The sequence below is a fragment of the Schistocerca piceifrons genome, chromosome 2 (assembly GCF_021461385.2).
Source record: "Schistocerca piceifrons isolate TAMUIC-IGC-003096 chromosome 2, iqSchPice1.1, whole genome shotgun sequence".
Taxonomy (NCBI): Eukaryota; Metazoa; Arthropoda; class Insecta; order Orthoptera; family Acrididae; genus Schistocerca; species Schistocerca piceifrons.
Window position 1 is genome coordinate 165,263,147 of NC_060139.1, and position 23,680 is coordinate 165,286,826.

Genomic DNA, 23,680 nt, shown 5'->3' on the forward strand with positions numbered 1-23,680 from the left:
AATTAAACAGGGAATGATATTGTTCCGTGTCCTGTTGCAGACCATGAGCTTACATAGCAATGTGGTTGCAAAAGTAAAATTTAAAAACAAACAAACAAAAAACGAACACGTCCACACCACTTGCTGTATCAGAAAATTGTTCCTCTAAGTACACACACGTACGTGAACCTCCTTATTCTACATCGAAATTCGAACTGAGCGCAAAAGATACAATTCATTCTACAATATACACAAAAATTTTAAAAAAAGAACTGACGTAACTTGTTATTGATTTATTTGGGGTTTTAATATCTACACGATCATGACTGACCATAAAATGTACTGATACAGCGGTCACAAGACAAAATAAAATCCACAACATGCATCTGCTCCAATCGGATGTGACGTAAGAAGCACCTCATCTTGCCCATGTACAATGCCTGCTCTCACCTCCTCTTCTGAAACTGCTAAATATTTGCGGTAACGGAGTATTGGCATATACAGGGTGTTTCAAAAATGACCGGTATATTTGAAACGGCAATAAAAACTAAACGAGCAGCGATAGAAATACACCGTTTGTTGCAATATGCTTGGGACAACAGTACATTTTCAGGCGGACAAACTTTCGAAATTACAGTAGTTACAATTTTCAACAACAGATGGCGCTGCAAGTGATTTGAAAGATATAGAAGACAACGCAGTCTGTGGGTGCGCCATTCTGTACGTCGTCTTTCTGCTGTAAGCGTGTGCTGTTCACAACGTGCAAGTGTGCTGTAGACAACATGGTTTATTCCTTAGAACAGAGGATTTTTCTGGTGTTCGAATTCCACCGCCTAGAACACAGTGTTGTTGCAACAAGACGAAGTTTTCAACGGAGGTTTAATGTAACCAAAGGACCGAAAAGCGATACAATAAAGGATCTGTTTGAAAAATTTCAACGGACTGGGAACGTGACGGATGAACGTGCTGGAAAGGTAGGGCGACCGCGTACGGCAACCACAGAGGGCAACGCACAGCTAGTGCAGCAGGTGATCCAACAGCGGCCTCTGGTTTCCGTTCGCCGTGTTGCAGCTGCGGTCCAAATGACGCCAACGTCAACGTATCGTCTCATGCGCCAGAGTTTACACCTCTATCCATACAAAATTCAAACGCGGCAACCCCTCAGCGCCGCTACCATTGCTGCACGAGAGACATTCGCTAACGATATAGTGCACAGGATTGATGACGGCGATATGCATGTGCGCAGCATTTGGTTTACTAACGAAGCTTATTTTTACCTGGACGGCTTCGTCAATAAACAGATCTGGCGCATTTGGGGAACCGAAAAGCCCCATGTTGCAGTCCCATCGTCCCTGCATCCTCAAAAAGTACTGGTCTGGGCCGCCATTTCTTCCAAAGGAATCATTGGCCCATTTTTCAGATGCGAAACGATTACTGCATCACGCTATCTGGACATGCTTCGTGAATTTGTGGCGGTACAAACTGCCTTAGACGACACTGCGAACACATCGTGGTTTATGCAAGATGGTGCCCGGCCACTTCGCACGGCCGACGTCTTTAATTTCCTGAATGAATATTTCGATGATCGTGTGATTGCTTTGGGCTATCCGAAACATACAGGAGGCGGCGTGGATTGGCCTCCCTATTCGCCAGACATGAACCCCTGTGACTTCTTTCTGTGGGGACACTTGAAAGACCAGGTGTACCGCCAGAATCAAGAAACAATTGAACAGCTGAAGCAGTACATCTCATCTGCATGTGAAGCCATTCCGCAGGACACGCTCTCAAAGGTTTCGGGTAATTTCATTCAGAGACTACGCCATATTATTGCTACGCATGGTGGATATGTGGAAAATATCGTACTATAGAGTTTCCCAGACCGCAGCGCCATCTGTTGTTGAAAATTGTAACTACTGTAATTTCGAAAGTTTGTCTGCCTGAAAATGTACTGTTGTCCCAAGCATATTGCAACAAACGGTGTATTTCTATCTCTGCTCGTTTAGTTTTTATTGCCGTTTCAAATATACCGGTCATTTTTGAAACACCCTGTATTTGCTGCTTGTTTGACTAACAGCAATTTAAGCTGTCCTCTTAGTTTCTTGCCTAACTACAAATTAGGAAATTGCCACGTACTCGTAAATAAACTGTGACACATTTGTGACAATGAATAATATGAGATTCACTGCTGCGCATTACACATGAACCGATATAAGCTGCCTCTTAGATTCCTGTCCAACCACACACTCTGAAATTGCCACATATTCGATAATAAACAGCCAAATACTTATTACATTCTTCGTTTTCTAATCAGACAGAAGTATATATAACATCGAATATTGCAGAACATTCTTGTACGACATTCATAAGGATGTATCAGAATGTGTAAACAACAATAATATGACGGGAAGAAAGTACTTGCACATAGTTTTTCCTTCGCCTATATAGTCCACAATATTACCCATTACACTGTATTGTAGTCGCATGGTTTCGGTCTTTTGGCATGGTTATCACATTACCTCTTGAAGGCTTATATCATTGATGCATTATTATCTGACGTGTAATGCTATAGATAAGACGTTAGTGATAGATCTTCAATGCGCCGTTGCGGTGAAACGGCATACTTCAAGTTATAATGCAAAACAGCTAAACATGCCTCTATAATTATGGTGCCTGCCGCATCGAGTCACTTCCATTTGGAAAAGATGCGTATTGCGGGTTTAACGTCTTCAGTTGCTGTCGACATGGACACGTGACTCAATCTAGACCACAAAAAAACTAAGTCCTTTTTCAGTTTGAATGGCAACTAATGTGAACAGGTGTACTGTGTGTGACTGCGACATTGGAAAACAAACTAATCCCACATGAATATAGCCGATTACATTTGCAGTGCATTGCTTAACCCAACAGCATGTTTCGATCTCACCAACAGATTTGGTACAGCGTGATGTAGAACAGCAATTTTCATTGCACCGCCGAACAGAACAAAGGCAGCAAGAAATGTGTAAGCTTCTCAAGCAACCCAGTAACTGGCAAGCTGTCTGATTGTCTGCCACAAACCAAAGAGCCTCCCACAAGACATTTCTCGCATGTGGCCAGTCCAGAGAGCTACACTAGGCGATACACCATCGATCCCAGAGTGTCAACAAACATGCCCTTTCTATAACACAAGATAGCGTCACGTTAGCTTACCAATGAAACGAGTCGACGTGAAATTAGACATGTTTCGAAATATAAAGAGACTCTAATGAATTTCACCTGCAGTAGTAGTCTAGGCGCAGTTATATAATGGCTCCTTTTTAGATTTCCAGGTGGCTTTATACACCTTACCTCACAAGGGGCATCTAATCAAATTGTGTACCTATGGAGTGTCGTCTCATTGTGGGACTGGATTCATGATTTCATGTTAGAAAAGTCACATTTCGTACTTATTGACGGAAAGTCATCTAGTGGAGCGGAAGTGACATCTGAGGTTTCCAAAGATGTGCTATAGGCCTTCTGCTCTTCTTAACCTATATAAACAGACAGCTGACCAAGCTGGCAATGCCCGAGTGTCCATTATGCCAATTTTCTATCAGTATTAGAATCGAAGAAATTTCATTTCCGTGTTTTCGTGAAAACACCATTGAAATTGTGAAGCAGTCTTACGAAGAAACACGCATAATGGACGAATGTATAAGTGCAACTGATTCTTATGTGTACAACGCGATTTTGCAAATGTCTCTATGGCAACGCTTCTTCGTAGCTCTGTAGATGGCTGTTTTTTCACCCACAACCATTTGCGCTTCGCAGTGGGTAGCTGTCAAAAGCACTGGCAGGTACCAGACATTTCATTAAGTTCACTCAACTGCTGGAGTGTCCACGCATCTCATTGTTAATGACGTCATACCTCTTCGACTGTGTGTCCTACAATGATATACAGGGTGTTCAGAAATTTAAGTTACAAACTTTTAGGATTTGTAAAGTGGTGTCAGTACACAATCTTCTGAATGGGAACCTGTGTCCGGCGCTACAGAACTTCGAAGTTATAGGGGCCGGCGCCAGTAAATTATGTATTTACAGGGTGATTCCGTAATGACGCTACAAACTTTCTAGGATAATGGAAGATGATAAAAGCATCAATCTGATGTAAGGGTCCCTCTACTGGAAACGAAAGTGTCGAAAGTTATACGCAAAAACCGATCTAATACCTCTGACCGTGTAATACATGTGCCGGTACCGTTGTTGCTAAGAGTGTAGGGTAGGCAACATTCAGTGGTGTTAGTACGGACAAAAACAAGAAAAAAAGTTCTAAAATGCATATCGTAAGAGCTATGAGCACTTCTTCATCTTCGATAATGTGAAGAAAATCTCTTCTACTGCAAGCTCTTCGGTTTTCATATTATTGGAAGATATAATATGGACATTACCTCACTAGAGGAGATGTGTTTCACACTAGCGAAGACGAACAAGTACCCATAGCTCCTCAGGTATGCATTTTAGAGCCATCGTTTACTCGACATTTTTTCTTGTATGCATTCCACTGTCAGAGGTATCAGAATGATTTTCCCTTATAACTTTCTCCTCGTTCGTCCTCAGCACAGTGCCCTTACTTGAAATTGATACATTTAACCTTCTCTATAGTCCTATAAAGTCTGTGACATCATCATGGAATTACCCTGTATATACATACATTTACAGGCTCCGGCAAATATAACTTCGACGTTCTGTAGCGTCGTTTCAGGACACGGATTCCTCGTCAAAATCTTATGTACTAACTCCCCTCTAAAAGTACTACAAGTTTGTAATAGAAATTATCGAAAACGCTGTACTTGTTTAGGTCTTTCAGCGGCAATTGTGAATATTGACTGCGAAATAGTTAGCAACAAAGAAGTAATAAATTTAAACTTCGTATACGATGCGACAATTTTTCACGCGTCTCAGTGTTTATGACGTTATGTCTCCTGAACTGTTTGCGGTGCCGTGACATAATTTTATAGATACATTTAGCAGCATTTGTGGATACTTTACGCGAAACTTACTGCTAATAGAGTTAGCAGCACAGTAGTAATAAATGTAAATGTCGTGGACGATGAGACAGTTTTTCACACATCTCATTGTTTATAAAGCCGTATCTTCCGAACTATAATAGGTAGGTGGTTCCTAACCCCCCAGCGATATTTATGTCAAGCTTTGCTGATACCGATCCAGTGGTTTAGGAGGAGATGTGGAGCTTACAGACAACATACATCCATTTTTATAATATGGATAGATTTAGGACACAATTTGAATAGCCCCCTTAGATTGTTTGCTGATGACACTATCGTCTACCTTCTAGTAATATGAACATCAAAACTAACTGCAAAATTATTTAGGTAAGGTGCCTTTAGTGTGAAAAGTGGCAGTTTCCACTAGTCAACAAAAAATGTTGGGTCCTCCACATGTGTACTACGAAAATCTTAAATGTCAGTGATATGATACATCACAGTACTGCTAAACTTGTCTAATTAAGTACATAAGGATTAGAGAATAACGAGCAGCTTAAGTTGGAACCGTCACATAGAAAATGTTGTGTGGAATGTGAACCAAAGACCATTTTGTTGGTAAAACACATACAAGCTACAATAAATCTGCTATATATATTATCTACACTCCGTTTGTCTGTCCTCCTTTGGATTATCGTCATGTGGTATGGGATCCATGCAAGCAGGACTGACAGAGGACATGGAAAAAGTTCAAAGGAAGTCAGCCCTTTTCCTATTATCGCGGAAAGCGGAGCGTCTGTCGCCAGTATAATAAGCGAGTTGTGGTGGCAATCATTAACACAAAGGCGTTTAGTTCATTTTGGCCTACTTAGGACAATCAATCAGCCGGCAAAACGAAGACCCCAAATGTGATCTCTGTCTACATCTATTTGGGTACTCTGCAAATCACACATAAGTGCCTGCCAGAGGATTACCGAACCGACTTTAAAATAATTCTCTATTATTCCCCTGTCGAACAGCGCGCGGAAAAAACGAACACCTATATGTTTCCGTGCGAGCTCTGATTTCACTTATTATGATGATCGTTTCTCTCTACGTAGGTCGGCGTCAACAAAATATTTTCGCATTCGGAGAAGAAAGTTGATGATCGAAATTTCAAAATGGTTCAAATGGCTCTAAGCTATATGGGACTTAACATCTGAGGTCATCAGTTCCCTAGACTTAGAACTACTTAAACCTAACTGACCTAAGGACATCACACACATCCATGCCCAAGGCAGGATTCGAGCCTGAGACCGTAGCAGCAGCGCTGACTGAAGCGCCTAGAACCGCTCGGCCACAGCGGCCGGTGATCGAAATTTCGTTGGAAGAAGATTCCACTGCAACGAAAAACGCTTTCGTTTTAATGAAATTCACCCCAAATCCTGTATCAAGTCCGTGACACTCTTTCCCCTATTTCGCGATAATACAAAACGTGCTTCTGTTCTTTTAACTTTATCGATGTACTCCTTTAATCCTATTTATTAAGGATCCCAGATCACGCAGCAGAATTCCTAAAAGAGGACGGACAAGCGTAGTATAGGCCTCTTAAGTAGACCTTTCACATTTTCTAAGTGTTCCGCCAATAAAACACAGTCTTTGGTTTGCCTTCCGCACAACATTTTCTGCATCTTCTTTCCAGTTTACGTTATTCTCAGTTGTAATTCCTAGGTAATTAGTAGAATTTACGGCCTTTAGATTTGACTGATTCATCGTGTAACCGAAGTTTAACAATTCCTTTCAACGCTCATGTGGATGACCACACACCTTTAATTATTTAGGGTTAATTGCCAATTTTCGCGCCATACAGATAGGTTTTCTAAATCGTTTTGCAGTTTTGATCTTCTGCTGACTTTGCTAGACTATAAACGACAGCATCAAATGCAAACAACCTAAGACGGCTGCTCAGATTGTCTCCTAAATCGTAATGTAGATAAGGAACAGCAGAGGGCCTATAACACTACCTTTGGTAACGCCAGAAATAACTTTTTTTTACTATATGCATTTTCGTGACCTACCTCTCTGACTGGGAATCACGAATCCAGTCACATAACTCAGCCGATATTGCATAAGCACGCAATTGCACCAGAAGCCGCTTGTGTGGTACAGTGTCAAAAGCCCTCCGGAAATCCAGAAATAACAGAATCAATTTGAAATCCCTTGTCAATAGCATTCAACACTTTATGCGAGGAAAGAGCTAATTGTGTTTCACAAGAACGATATTTTCTAAATCCGTGTTGACTGTGTGTCAATAGACCGTTTTCTTCAGTCGGCCGGGGTGGTTCAAATGGTTCAAAAGGCTCTGAGCACTATGGGACTTAACATCTATGGTCATCAGTCCCGTAGAACTTAGAACTACTTAAACCTAACTAACCTAAGGACATCACACAACACCCAGTCGTCACGAGGCAGAGAAAATCCCTGACCCCGCCGGGGGCCGGGATGGCCGAGCGATTCTAGGCACTTCAGTCTGGAACTGCGCGACCGCTACGGCCTTAGGTTCGAATCCTGCCTCGGGCATGGATGTGTGTGTCCTTAGGTTTAAGTAGTTCTAAGTTATAGGGGACTCATGACCTCAGAACTTAAGTCCCATAGTGCTCAGAGCCATTTTTCATCGAGGCAATACATAATGTTCGAACACAATGGAAGTTCCAGAATCCTACTGTATATCGACGTTAATGGTATTAACCTGTGATTTAGTGGATTACTTCTATTGCCTTTCCTGAATATTGATGTGACCTGTGCAACTTTCCAGTCTCTGGGTACGGATCTTTCGTGGAGGGAGCGGTTCTATTATGGTTAAGTATGGAGCTATTGCATGAGCATACTTTGAAAGGAACCTAACTGGTATACAGTCTGCACCGGAAGACTTGCTTTTATTGATTTAAGTTGCTTCACTACTTCGAGGGTATCCACATCTAAATTACTCATCATGGCAGCTGTTCTTGATTCTATTGTCAGGTGATGATAACGTAGTCTCAAACTAGTACGAGGTATCTCAGCATTTTTCATAATCATTGCTCAATATCTTGACCGTTAACCCCCCTCAAATACCCTACCAGACCTAGTAGCAACAACAGGAACGACTCTGATGTATCCTTGTGCGCATTCTATCTGTCGCAGAGAGTTGCAACTCTCAATCATTTATAAATCCACCGATGGTGTCTATGTGTGCGAAGTTGCTTTGATTTCCGACCATGCCTTCTGGGTACTTCACTTTCTTGTCCGTCACCGTAATACAGCCAATTTGAAAGTTGGTCTTAAAATGAACAGCAACAGGAGCAAAACATCGATAAGAAAATGCTACGTATTAACAAGGAAGTCATAGAATCAGACGATAAGTTTTTTAGTTCAATTCAATATCATATTGATACTGCTAGTAAACAATATAAACACAAGAATACAAACGACCTGCAGTTCCTTTGGTAAACTAGATAAGGCTTTCAAAGCTTAACTTAAGGTTTGCGTTACAAAAAAATTTACATAGAGCATGTTTTAATTATTGAAGTGGGACTTTGATTTTTTTAAATGTGAAAAGTCATTCAAATACGAGTAATAATGATTCAGTGAAGGTAAGGGGTTCTGGATACGAACTATGTCTGTAATTGCGTGTGTAGATGCACGGCCTGTAGATAGCTATTACTGTTGTAAAATTCCGAGTCTACCTTCTACAACATTAACGAAGTTCCAGTACATTAACTGCAGCCATTTAATGCAAGTGGCAAAGCAGCAAGCTTATTCGTGGTACCAGCGTTCGTACTATTTCCGCCATTTCCACATGTTGTTGTTGTTGTGGTCTTCAGTCCTGAGACTGGTTTGATGCAGCTCTCCATGCTACTCTATCCTGTGCAAGCTTTTTCATCTCCCAGTATCTACTGCAACCTACATCCTTCTGAATCTGCTTAGTGTATTCATCTCTTGGTCTCCCTCTACGATTTTTACCCTCCACGCTGCCCTCCAATACTAAATTGGTGATCCCTTGATGCCTCAGAACATGTCCTACCAACCGATCCCTTCTTCTGGTCAAGTTGTGCCACAAACTTCTCTTCTCCCCAATCCTATTCAATACTTCCTTTCCACATATAGCCAGAGATAGCAATTAATGTAGTTAATTGTTAATTCATCCCACTGATTTTCTCTCTGGTACCTACTAATTTTCTCTTAACGTACACGTTTCTTACTCTTAGAACTTGTCCTACGTGATGTGGTCTACAGAAAACGACATAAGAGTGAACCACTGAATGTATAAGACATCTATGAAAAAACAAAATTCTGATTATTATGTTAACATTGCTTGGTTCTCAATTACATATTCCGTTATTTCAGCTGCGGAGTGAACAGAAATTTAAAATAGGCGCCTACTCTGCATGTCGTAAATGTGATGCGATTCATATGCCTCATGGGAGTTAAGCTCCCGACTTTTATATTCGTATCTCCTCTTTCGTTCTTTTCATGGATTAGATATTCTCCAGAGATAACATCAAGCACGCTGCATATTATCCATCCATCATTATTTCCGAGAAAGATACGCGTTTCAAAGAACCAAATTTTCGTGCTACTTGCTGTAGTTTATCGTGTACTCCGACGAAGTAACTGATGTAAATACGTTCTTTCCAATGAGCCTATAAAAGTAATTGAACAATTTTAGCTTTAGAATGTGCAGACTTTCGTTTTACTATCACCCATTATTCAGCATTGTATCACTACAGCTGTAGATAATTAAAAACAGGGGACGTTCTGTTCTTCGTCTCCACTACACTTTTCGATCACTGCAAACAACCAGTCTCCAACACTGCGTTTTCACTCAAACGTTGTTACCATCAGGAAGAATAAGAAGCTGGAAAGTAATTTATTTCACTTGTTGCAGCTTTTCTAAAGCTCTTCATTACCTACTCGCCAAATATGGGACCCGTTCACGGTGACCCAATAAAACGTCGTACTCTTTGATCGCTGTAGCCCTTCCAATAAAAGGGCGACGGGATGTAGGGGTCGGCGCTTCCTCTCACCACTCGCTCAGCGTTTTCAGTCGCTCGGTCCACAGAGGGTAGCAGGCCTATGCCGTTGAAGTGTTTTTCAATGACAACAACTTTGTTATTGCAGTGCAGAGAGCTTTTCCCTTTCAATTTAACGTCCCGCTTTGGGAAAAAACGCACGTAGTCGACAATAAAAGTCTCGTACTATTGAGAATATCGAGTCTGTGAAGTAGTCTGTTCTGCAGCCCGTAAAACGTTTTGCAAGAAAACTTCCTTCCTTGGGAAGTGTACGAAGAATTTAACAGAAAGCTCTGCTTCTTCACTAACGTAAAATGATGACTGTCCGGCCGTTTTACCGTCTGGAATTCGGCTGTTCTGAGGACAATGTGGTGGGGAGTGGGGGGGGGGGGGGAGGGGGCTATTTTCTCACACGGTGATGTTTCTACATCTGAATAATGAGTAAAGATTGGATCTGAAAAGATTCACCTGTGAAAAATTTGGAACTGACATGAATTATTTACTTGTTAAAGAAGGCTTTCAATTTTATGATCTGCGGAATTAAAAACCAAACAAAAATTGTAACACTGCAAGCTGTATTTGATTCAGTCATTTTCTTCAGTAAAGACAAGTGATAAATTTTGGTGATATTTGTTTTAGGTACACTTCTGTTTCTATAGCAGAAGTAAAATTTGTGGGATGACACTATTTTATTACTAAGTACACTTTTAAAATATATAATTCTTTAAACTATATAATACTTTATGGCATCTTACAAGCTTAATAGCGCAAGCATTAAATAAAATTTAAATCGCAGCTTAAAGAAACTATTTCACACTTGACTGTAAACAAAAGCTATCTCTGAGGTTTTTCCCTTACCAAATTTAGGATGTAACTATTTGATCTGGTGTGGCACCTCACGAGACACACACACACACAAACACACACACACACACACACGTATTTCGACAAATGGTGACATTTAGAAGAGAAAGGGAAAGAAGATAAGACTCAGCACTGTTTCAGTTTAAGTAAAGAAACTGAAAGGGACTGATTTTGAAAACACGTGTTCAAGTTCTTAGTAGGAAGAATATGTTATACCCTGCAAAAGTATACTGATTTTTGGAACTTCGTTTTAAATAACGGCGAACAATTCTCTTGAGGAAATCTACTGCGGAAACATTTCTGAATACAAGAGAAAAATACGCTCACCAGCTAGCGGAATTTTAGAACAGTTAATCATTTGCCATAAGGTGCTTTCTTCCGTGCACCGTCGCTCTTGCCATGAAGTGAACGAAGAAATAACGAAATGGCTCTCGTTTTGATTCTGTGTGCATCTCGAGGCGAAAGAAGAACTACCGATCTTGAATTTTCACAGCGCCATAACACACGAGTGGCATCTTCTCAGAAGCAACCTTCCATACGGCCTACCAGAGCACACTTCACGTTCAAAGTCTCCCGCTACTCATCCCAGAGTGCCGACCAAAGATATCTCTCCTAACGGCTACTCCACAAGCTGCGTGGAGGGAGACAGATATAGACATAACGCTACAACCGGTGGAAAGCTGGTATTTCGTGAAGCGTATTGGTTAGTTACATGTACCATAAATCATCTGAACGATTCTTTTATCAAAATACTGTGGAGTGAGTCAGCTTAAAGGATATGTACTCAAGCTTAATGTCAATATTAACGAACCAATTACTTTTTTTATCCTACCAACCCAACTACACTTAAAAGTGAGTTTTTTAACAAACCACCAGTTTTTAATTAGAAATCCTTCAATGGAACAGAAAAAGTTGTCCAGAAGTGAAGATTTTAGGTTAGATTTAAATTTGCTTCGCTCTGTCCGTCATTTTATGTTATTTGGCAAATGATGAAAATTTTCATTTCTGCATTCTGAGCTCCTTTCTGAGCCACTAACAGCTTTAATAATCCTCTAGTGTTGTAGGTATTTTATTCTCAAATTGTGATGTAATAATTGTGTGGAATTTCATCAGCGAATATATGTAATGTGTCGGAGCAGTTAAAATGCCTAACTCCTTGAAGAGATACCTAAACGACGACCACGTGTGGATGCTATATATTAATCTTACTGCTTGCTTTTGTCCAATCAGTATTTTCTTTTTAATTGATGAGTTAACCCAGAAAATTATCCCATAAGACTATACTGTGTGGAAATACGCAAAATATGTCAGGAGTCTGATCCGTTTGTTTCCAAGACTAACAATTGTGCAAAGAGCAAAAGTAGCTGAACTGGTTGAAGAGTTCAGTAATACGCTTCTTCCAGTTCAAGTTTCCATCACTATGCACACCTAAAAATTTGGAACGTTTCATTTTATTTATTGACTCCTGTTCACGTGCTAAATCAGTGTGATGACTCTAGATATTGCACATCACTGAATACAGTGTTCCTTTTCCCGTAAATTTATAGAGATTCTATTTTCAGAGAACCACTTAATAACTCATTGAAAAACATCGTCAACTTTCCCTTCTGTTGCTTTCACTCTAATGGGATTTGTTGTAACACTAGTATCGTCTACAAGAAAAATCAGTTCTTCTTGTTGAACTTTAAGTGGTATGTCATTCACAGGTCTATGACTATGCCACCTCATACATTTCTGAAAAGAAAGAAAAGGTGAAAAATGCAATTCGCTGTGTATACATCTACAGGTATATCACGGACTCACACAAATGGGAAGGGGCGGACAATCGATAAACGTGCACAAACATCACATTCAGCACGAAGTTACGCTTCTTTAAACGGCGCAATTTTTTTTCCTGCGTAAATGATAACTGGAGGTACAGTTAGTGTTAGCAGAGTTGGTTTCACCGCACTAAACCTTATAGCTTCTGTGCACTTAGGGCGCCACCGTAACGCCGTAATAGGGTTACCTGCACTGTACTGATCCTGCTGTAGACTATTATTGCTCTGCGATTTGCGGCAGAAACAGTACGTCCACGAATATTTTGTCTTGTTTCGTTCTCAGGAATCACCGTGCAGTTTGATATAAATGTTTAGAAACACTATAATAATAACGTAGTGTGACGACACTACAGTAGAAGAGATGAAAAGCAAATCACCAATCAGCGATGTTAAATGTGATATATTTCTTTGACACGAATGTTCACAGCGTAGTAGTATGGCAGGTTATTATGACACATCTATTTTCAGATGCTAAACTGTGATATGGTCATTGAGAAGCGTCCAGTGAACTAAATCTACACATGCACTCCGTAAACCACTGTGAAGTGAAAAGCGGAAGGTGCTTTCCACGTATTGGAGTTTCATCTTGTTCCTTTGGCCGGCCAGTGTGGCCTAGCGGTTCTAGGCGCTTCAGTCAGGAACCTCGCGACCGCTACGGTCACAGGTTCGAATTCTGCCTCGGGCATGGGTGTGTGTGAAGTCCTTAGGTTAGTTAGGTTTAAGTAGTTCTAAGTTCTAGGGGACTGATGACCTCAGATGTTAAGTCCCATAGTGCTCAGAGCCATTTGAACCATTTGAACCATCTCGTTCCATTCATGTAAGAAGCTCGCGAAGAGTAATAACTTCGAAGCCGCCATTAGCGGTATAATTAATCCAGCTGCGTGTTCACGGCACCTACAGAAGCGGTAAATTGTGGAATATGGCGTGTCCCCCATTTAATATTTTTTCTCGAAATTTTGTAACTAGGCCTTCGCGAGTTAGCTGATGTCTGTCTTCAAGTCTTTTCCAATCCAGTTTTCTCAGAATTTCAATGTCGCTCAGTAGTGGTTCAAACCATTCGTGCTGCCCTTCTTTATACGTTCAGTATACTCTCTTAGTCCTTTTTGGCATAGTTCCCACAAACTTAAGTAATGGTTTAGGGCGGATCGTACCACTGATTGTTAGCAATCTACTTCGTAGATATATTGCATATTCCCAGTATCAAACCAATGAACCTACGTCTACCATCTTCCGTCTCTTCAGTTTGTTCAAAATGGTTCAAATGGCTCTGAGCACTATGGGACTTAACTTTGAGGTCATCAGTCCCCTAGAACTTAGAACTACTTAAACCTAACTAACCTAAGGACGTCACACACATCCATGCCCGAGGCAGGATTCGAACCTGCGACCGTAGCGGTCGCGCGGCTCCAGACTGTAGTGAATAGAACCGCTAGGCCACTCTGGCCGGCCTTCTGTTTGTTACATTCAGTTGTTTGTATGAGTTGGCTCATTCTCACTGATACTTATTGATGCTTTAGTCTGTGATATCACGTAACTTGAGTTTTGTGAAGTGCAAAATCTTATATTTATGAGCTTTTAAAGAAGGTTGTCAAGCATTACGCCATTATGAAGTCTTATCATGATCTGACAGAAAGAATGTGTAGTTATTTTCGTATTTTTATTTTTTTATTTTTTCTAGGCAGTACTTCTTAACAGATAACACTGAGGTTAACATTATTACTGTTATTATTATTATTATACTTTTCAACACGAATAGCTGGGTCCCAGAGACTACGCTGACGAAATATGGAAGTTAGTTGTCGACCTGTTGATGCCTTTCCATCCAAGATTATGAGCTGCAATTTTCTTGCTAAGAAATGATCAGTCCACTCAGAAAATAATCTTCACTTTGTTGACCACGACACACGAATTGACACTGATTTTAATTATTAATGAAAACTGCCTTAGCTGTATTACTAAACATTTATTGTGCAGCAAGATATCTTTTAACAAACTGCATCTACATGACTGTGTGGAATCTACATCATTCTTCGGACGCAAGAGTACTTTATGTTTCATTTGATTACTAATGTCGATTAACTATGATCATCTTACAGCGGCCAGTGTTAATAAAATCGTGTGAAAAACCGAAATTTTGTAGCCAAGAATGATGTCATTAGTAAATATGCAACATGACAGCACGGAGAAACTACTTTTCTCATTTTCAGCTGAAGCGACTTCGGAGTTCCACGCCCGTGTTTCTGTGTTTCAGTCCAAGCCGCAAGGCAGCATAAGCGGCGAGGAGCTGGCGTACGTGTTCGGTGCGCCCGTGGAGGGGAGCCGCCACCAGCACCCGCACATCTTCACGCCTTCCGAGAGGATCCTCTCCGAGAACGTCATGACGCTGTGGACCAACTTCGCCAAGACTGGGTACGTCACCACCCACCACACCTTGTCTGCTTGTTGTTGTACTCGCCATCAGATGCGCATGATGCACAACGTAAACTGTTTGTCCACTTACGTTAATTCGTCGTTCGACTCAACTGAAAAGATACTTCTATGTAGCTGAGCCGTCCGCCCCCAGTAGCTGAGTGGTCAGCTCGACAGAATGTCATTCCTAAGGGCCCGGGTTCGATTCCGGCTGGATCGGAGATTTTCTCTGCTGAGGGACTGGGTATTGTGTTGTCCTAGTCAAAATGGTTCAAATGGCTCTGATCACTATGGGACTTAATAGCTGAGGTCATCATTCCCCTATAACTTACAACTACTTAAACATAAGGACATCACACACATCCATGTCCGAGGCAGGATTCGAACCTGCGACCGTAGCGGTCGCGCGGCTCCAGACTGAAGCACCTAGAACCGCTCGGCCACTCCGGCCGGCTGTCCTAATCATCATTTCATCCTCATCGACGCTAAATTCACCGAACTGGCGTCAAATCGAAGGACTTGCACCCGGCAAACGGTCTACCCGACGGGAGGCCCTAGTCATACGACATTTTTACTTTTGTAATTGAGGCCCCGCAGACGAAAGATTCCACTCGTGAAGTGTAAGTCCTTGTCTACGAATAGTTATAATAATCGTTATACAGGGTGTATCATAAATAATAGCGCAATCGCATACAGATGAATGTATGCGATACTTGAGCTGCGACTGTTTCGGTTATCAGCCTCTACTGACTGTTCGGTGGTGTGGTCTTTTTTTTACACATTCTAGACGTGGAGTTGCAAACAAAATGGATAAAATAGCACAGTACACAAAGTGCCAGACATGTAAGTTGTCTGCGAAACGTCAGTCTTGCTGCACACATGGCACATTACAGTAACGGGGAGTATGCGGATCTCCATCTACATCTACATCCATACTCCGCAAGCCTCCTCACGGTGTTGGTGGAAGGTACCTTGAGTACCTCTATCGGTTCTCCATTCTATTCCAGTCTCGTATTGTTCGTGGAAAGAAAGATTGTCGGTATGCCTCTGTGTGGGCTCTAATCTAATTTTACCCTCATGGTCTCTTCGCGAGATATACGTAGGAGGGAGCAATATACTGCTTGACTCCTCGGTGAAGGTATGTTCTCGAAACTTTGACAAAAGCCCGTACCGGGCCAATGAGAGTCTCTCTTGCCGAGTCTTCCACTGGAGTTTATCTATCATCTCCTTAACGCTTTCGCGATTACTAAATGATCCTGCAACGAAGCGCGCTGCTCTCCGTTGGATCTTCTCTATCTCCTCTATCAACCCCATCTGGTAAGGATCCCACACCGGTGAGCATTATTCAAGCAGTGGGCGAATAAGTGTACTGTAACCTACTTCCTTTGTTTTCGGACTACATTTCCTTAGGAGTCTTCCAATGAATCTCAGTCTGGCATCTGCTTTACCAACGATTAATTTTATGTGGTCATTCCAATTTAAATCACTACTAAAGCCTACTTCCAGATAATTTATGGAATTAACTGTTTCCAGTTGCTGACCTGCTATATTGTAGCTCAATGATAAGGGATCTTTCTCTCTATGTATTCGCAGCACATTACACTTGTCTACATTGAGATTCAATTGCCATTCCCTGCACCATGGGTCAGTTCGTTGCTGATCCTCCTGCATTTCAGTACAATTTTCCATTGTTACAACCTCTCGATATACTACAGCGTCATCCGCAAATGCCACAGTGTACTTCCGATGTTATCCATGTAGTGACGTAACAAGACTGTTACGCCACTTGAAGTAGCCCGTAGGATAGGCACGCGTACACACACGCCGACGGGCGTCAAGTCTGGAACAGGCTACGTAATTAATGCTATGAAGAAAAGTACGTAGCTGGATTAATACTTATCTTTAATCAATCATTGTGGTACATCGCTCTTGACGATACACAGGAGACTTTAATTACAATCACTGTAAGGCTAATGGCGCCTTGCTAGTTCGTAGCCATTAACTTAGCTGAAGGCTATTCTGTCTCTCGGCTAATGAGAGAGAAAGGCTTCGTACATCTAGTCGCTAGCTAGGTCGTCCGTACAACTGGGGCGAGAGCTTGTTCGTATCACGAGACCTGCCTTGTGGTGGCGCTAGGTCTGCGATCACCCAGTGGCGACACGCGGGTCCGACATGTACTAAATGGACCGCGGCCGATTTAAACTACCACCTAGCAAGTGTGGTGTCTGGCGGTAACACCACAATCCACAAGGTCATTTATATATATTGAGAATAACAACGGTCCTACGCACTCCCCTGCGGCACACCGAAAATCACTCTTACTTCGGAAGACTTCTCTCCATTGAGAATGACATGCTGCGTTCTGATATCTAGGAACTCTTCAATCCAATCATACAATTGGTCTGATAGTCCATATGCTCTTACTTTGTTCATTAAACTACTGTGGGGAACTGTATCAAACGCCTTGCGGAAGTCAATAAACACGGCATCTGCCTGGGAACCCGTGTCTATGGCCCTCTGAGTCTAGTGGACGAATAGCGTGAGCCGGGTTTCACATGATCGTCTTTTTCGAAACCCATGCTGATTCCTACAGAGAAGATTTGTAGCCTCCAGAAAAGTCATTATTCTCAAACATAATACGTGTTTCAAAATTCTACAACTGATAGACGTTAGAGATATAGGTCTATAGTTCTGCACATCTGTTCGACGTCCCTTCTTGAAAACAGGGATGACCTGTGCCCTTTTGCAATCCTTTGGAACGCTACGCTCTTCTAGAGACCTACGGTACAACGCTGCAAGAAGGGGGGGGGGGGGGGGGGGGGCAAGTTCCTTCGCGTACTCTGTGTAAAATCGAACTGGTATCCCATCCCTTATCACGTAAGTTAGTGCAATGGTAACACAGGTTAGGCTGCACGCTTATACCAAGAAGCATACCCCTGCCAGAAGGAATCCCGAGAGCCGAATGTTTACAGAGGTGCATCAACGCCTCCGAAATTTAGGAAATTTATCGCAAGTTCCTATGGGACCAATCCGTCGAGGTTATCGGAGTCCCTAGGCTTACACACTACTTAATGTAATGTAAACTAACCTACGCTAAGCACAACACACACACACACACACACACCCACGCCAGAGGGAGGACTCGAACCTGACAGAGGGAAGCCACGCGAAACGTGACAAGGCGCTAGAGACCACGCGGCTACCACGCGCGGCAGCGCCTCTGACAAACTGTGAGCTTCGCACATGCTGCAGGAGAAGTTAGGCCTACGCGACTGACACCCACGCTTGAACATGTGATACTGGAAACAGTCGAACACTCTCCACGATTCCCGACAAGGAGATTTGTCACTCAAATTCCCTGGAAAGAGCCATGGTAGTATTTGATGAATAGGCATAATTAATTTCTCGTTCTATGTTTTACCTCAAGTATCCACATTCAGTTCGTGGATACGTGTGCTTTATGTTTATTTCCATGTATGGAGTGCGAACATCTTTTGTTTGGTTTTTGTGGCAGTGACAGCATGCCTATTGACAGGTCTTGCTGTTCAGCTTTGTGTTTCTACATATGCTATATCTCTCTCCCTCCATCCCTCTCTCTCTATATATGTGTGTGCACGTATGTATGTATGTGTGTGTGTAATATCTTTTTAAGCTGCCTGGGACAGTACGAAAGGAAGGAAAAAGGGAATGGAAAGTGGAAGGGAGAGTGTATGAGCCAACTTGTGTGTTTTTGTGTTGTATGTTGTGTGAGTGTCCGTGAGAGGTCCAATTATTACTTTACTACAGCTGTGTATTATGGTACTGGGAAGTGTGCTCGTGTATGGTTTAGATGAGAAAGTTTTTATGGTGGCTAGAGGAGGATTAACGGCATAGTCCTCATATTAATTGTAGAATTGTGACTGCGGAAGAGAGACCTCAAACTCAAAAGACAACATCTACATTCAGTTACGTTTGTTCTGCAAATCACTGAGTGAGGAGGCGCACTGCTCTCGCATTCTGGAGGACGACGGTTCAAATCCCCGTCCGGCTATCAAGATTTAGTTTTTTCCGTGATTTCTGAAAATCATTCCAAGAAAATGGACCCATTGGAATGGAAATGCCGATTTCCTTCCCCATCGTTGATGCAATCCGAGTTTATGCTCCGTCTCTAATGACCTCGATCTCACCGGAACGTTAAACCGTAATCTCCTTTCCTTCATTCCTTCCGACTAATCATATGAAGTTTATTTATTTCAATTTAATTTATTCACTTACTTGTTTAAACTTGTATGATTAGGGCCATTAGGCCCTCTCTCACAGCGGACCAGGGTTTCACACATATGGTATATTACGTCATAGTTACCTTAGAAATAACATAGGTATAATCATAGAAACGTAAACAGACATGTATGTGCCAAGCTTGTGCACTATTAAGTTTATTTTGCATCACTAAATGGAAATAAAAGTGAAAGTATGCCAAAGAGCTGAGCTCCAAATGCAATATGACTAGAAAAACGTGCTTCGGGATATAAGCAGAAAACAGACGAAAATGCTACCACTTGCGGTATTTTGATCCAACAATACAAAACGCCTATGTTAGAACAAATAGGACCTCTTAGTGGTTGCATAGACGGGTTTAAAATACTTTAAGTAATTATGTAGTAACAACAGAGAGAAAGACCTCGCAAACAAAGGTAGTTACCGTATTAGCAGTTTGTCTTTGAATGTCTAGCAGTTGAAGCATGTAAGCGTATCGGGTATACTGCCTCACGATACAACCACAGCTGCCAACGTTCTCTCTGCCTTTATTTGTATGTCTTTGATGGCACCTCTTTGTGTGGCACTTGAACCGGACCCCAGTACGAATCGTACAAGTGCTTTTTTGTTTTGTCACTTTCTAAAGTAAATATCAGTTTTGCAAATTCTACTAATACATCCAATCTTGCAATTTGTTTGATCTACGAAAGAGTCTGTGTGATGGTTCTGCTGCAAACATTCACCCTCCGTTACTTCCAGCTATTGACGGAATACGACGGAATCCACTTGTGACTCATTAATCTTACAGAGATAAGCATTTTTTTAAACAGAGGTACATAGCCAGAAAGCAAAATGTTAACAATTCGCTCAGAGATAAACGAAAGATGAAATTCGCCTATATCACATTTTCGGAAGACTGAATCATCGATCTTTGGGCATTTGAGAATCTATAGTTCCATGACAAAGGATTGGTTACCGTCCTTCACTTATATGGTCTGTTGCAGCAGGACATTATAAAACCATACTCGTATACCCAGTGTGTGGTGCAACACGCTCCAATAATAACTCCATCTGCCCTTAGAAAACAATTTGATAGTTGTGACCCTTCATGAACACAGGCAACACATCAAATCGATCCATCCCAGTACAGAATTCATAATGGAAATATGAAGCGGAACTCTTTCGGCATACCATGTTGGTGTGACGTCACGTGTGCTGGACTGCTGTTGAAATTGTTTATACTTTTAAAAGTTTTAGTCTTCAGATACTTATTTTAAAGTTTGTTTGTGTTAATATTTGCTGTAAAAGTAACTTATTAGTGGATTTTCATTAATCTCGGTCTTTCTTCCTGTGTTATTGACGCGAGTGGTCTGTTATTCGTGAGTATGCTTACGTCGTACGTCCAAGCCTCACGCCTCAGTATTGTGTTTACGTTTTGCGGCGTGCAGTTGCAGCTGTAGCGGTTATAAAGCTAAGTACTGACGAAATTATTTGCGCATTGTTATACAGTTATTAAATTTGATAGTTTTCAGCGGTGTTTCGTGCTGTTTGTTGCGAAATAACGCTGTAGTTAGCTGTTCGAAACATTCACTCGCTGCGTTTTTTAGGGTTTTTTGTACGTTGAAGTTGTTTAGTAAATTTTGTGCTTTAGTTTTCAGTTGAAGTTTCTTATTGTTTATAGTTAAATATTTCAGTAAAGTTTTCATTCACTGTTTTAACTTCGCTGAGTCTTCCAGTGGTCGCTTGAACATTTTTTTTTAGCTAGTAATTTTGTGAAGTTTTGTTGGTATTGGTAGTAATTACGGTTTAGTAGTATTACTAAAAGTAGCTGCTTTCTTAGTAGACAGGGAATTTCGAGACCGCTATTGTTAGTTCTATAAATAGTTCTACTGGTGTAACTGTACTTAAGTAACGTAGTTGTATAGTTTTTTTCAGTAACTGTAAATTTTTACCATGAGTGAGAAGTGTGGGCTCTGTCGTAGGTTTGTAAGTAGTGAATTACAGTGTGGGATTTGTTCAAAGTATTTTCATTGGGGGGAATGCCCTGGGGAAGCCAATGGGCTTTCTAGCGAGATCCTCTCCTGGGAATGCAGAATCTGTAGCAGAAATGATAGAGGAGAAGGGGCTTAAGATCTGTGCCCTTCAGGTGCAGTTACAATACGCAAAGGAGGAACTAGAGAGGTTGAGGAGGGTGAAGAGTGCTGGGGAATGGGAACTGGCAGTTGGCAAGAAGGCAGCTAGGAGGAAGAGATATTTAGATAGTTATACTTTGCATGTATGCAATAGATTTGACCAACTGTCAGAGTTGAGTGGAGAGGAGCCTCGTGTAGCTGTAGATGCAGGGAACATGCAGCAGTCCTCAGCAGTTAGGGGGCCTAGGTCAGTTGGAAAGCCTAGCAGGAAGAAAGAGGTTCTGCTGCTAGGTAGTTAGCACGGTAGAGGTGGGCCAGCAGTTGCAGGAAGTGTTGGGGAGTGATTAACAGGTCACCAGCTGGATCAGGTGACTGACAGCATATGGGACTTACATAAGAATTTTACGAAGGAGAATCAGGTAGTGGTAGTAAATGGAGCAGGGAACAGTCTTCATAGGGACGGGGAATTTGATACAGGTGGTGACATGGTAAAGATAGTTACTCAAACTGATGGCACCAACGTGCATTTCGTGCAACTGTTTCAGCGTCTTGATCGGCCTCATCTTAATGCGGCTGTTAAGAGTGTTAACATGGGACTTGAGAGGGCACTGGTGCCAGAGGGCATGGGTCACGTTTCAGTGGTGCCAGTTGAGTCTATCAGTAGATCGGATTTCACTAGGCATGGCCTGCACCTCAATAGTTATGGGAAGGGGAGGTTGACAAAGCTTATAGGTGACAGCGTAATGGGTAGTGGTGGGCTCACTCATGGAAAAATTCCTGTAGTAGTTGGTGTTAGAGCTGCTCCTTTTTTTAGACTGAAGTCAGCTGATAGTTGTACCTGCTTACAGGAAGTCTCTCTAACTAAGGGCTCACCTTCAGAGGGCGTCATGTTTCCAAGAAGGGAAGGAATCAGCATATTTCATCAAAATTAAGCGGTATTAGAGATAAAGGTAGTGAACTACATACAGATGTTTACTCTGAAATTATTGGTATATCGGAGACCCACTTAAATAATTTGACAGTTCAGAGGCTTCCTTTACCAGGATACATATTAGCTTCCTGTTTTTCAAGGAGTTCATTGCGGGGTGGGGGAGTGGCCATGTACGTAAAAAACAGTATTACTTTTCAGTCCATTGACGTGTCCCGGCATTGCACTGAATAGATATTTGAATGTTGTGCTGGGGCAGTTGAATTAATGGAAACTAAACTTCTAATTGTTGTTGTTCATAGGTCCCCTAACTCTGACTTCAGAGCATTTCTCCTCAAGCTAGAGAGGGTTCTTCATTCACTTTATAGGAAGTACCAGAAATTAGTTATATGTGGTGATGTCAATATTAATTTTGTGTATGACAGTACAACGAAAAGGATGTTGGTACATCCCCTAAATTCATATGATCTGATGCAGACTGTGTTTTCTTCCAACTAGGGTGCAGGGGAACAGTAGCACAGCCATAGACAATATTTTTATTTATACTTCATTACTAAATGGGAATTCTGTTAGTAAAAGGGTGAATGGCCTTTCATACCATTATGCACAAATTTTAACATTAAGAGGCTTTTGTACTCAAATAAAAGTCACATACATATACAAACTATGTAGGAAAGTTAATCCAGCAGCAACAGAGAGTTTTTTAAACCTCGCAAAGAAGAAGAGTGGCAGGATGTTTACAGTACCGATGCTCTTTAAGAGTTGCTTTCGATTAGAACGTTCTAAATGGGGTACTTGCAGTAAAAGGCAGCCTGGGTGGCTGACTATTGGGATAAGGACATCATGTAGTAATAAGACGAAATTGTATCAAAATGTTAGAAGCAGTCCCAATCAAGCTACAGTAACCCATCACAAATGTAAGATGCTTAAAAATATTAATAGGAAGGCAAATAGTTTGTGGTATGCAAATAGAATAGCTAATTCACGGGATAAAATTAAAACCATATGGTCAGTTATGAAGTAAGTGTCTGGTCAGCAGCGCAAGGTCGACAATGTAAAGTCAGTTCGTAGCAAAAATGTTTCTGTTACTGATAAATCAGAATTTACCAATCATTTTATGGACATTGCTGGTGAATTAAACAAAAATTTAGTTTCTACAGGGAATCATATAACTCTCTTAGCAAATATCTTTCCGAGATTGATGTCTGAAATAGTCATCTGTGATACAGACAAGGGGGAGACTGAGTCAATAATTAAGGACTCTCATGGACATGATGAAGTGCTTAGCAGAATATTAAAGAACTGTGCTGCAAATGTTAGG

The 23,680-nt window shown here is 41.5% G+C and overlaps 1 protein-coding gene across 1 annotated transcript in view; it reads left to right on the forward strand.

Annotated features, from left to right (window-relative positions):
* Positions 1 to 23,680, forward strand: part of LOC124775218 — a 385,130-nt gene that overhangs the window by 257,607 nt on the left and 103,843 nt on the right. Inside the window, exon 8 of the mRNA XM_047250056.1 lies at positions 14,906 to 15,063. Within this exon, the coding sequence (XP_047106012.1) occupies positions 14,906 to 15,063 (158 nt within the window). The remainder of the gene's footprint in view (positions 1 to 14,905; positions 15,064 to 23,680) is intronic.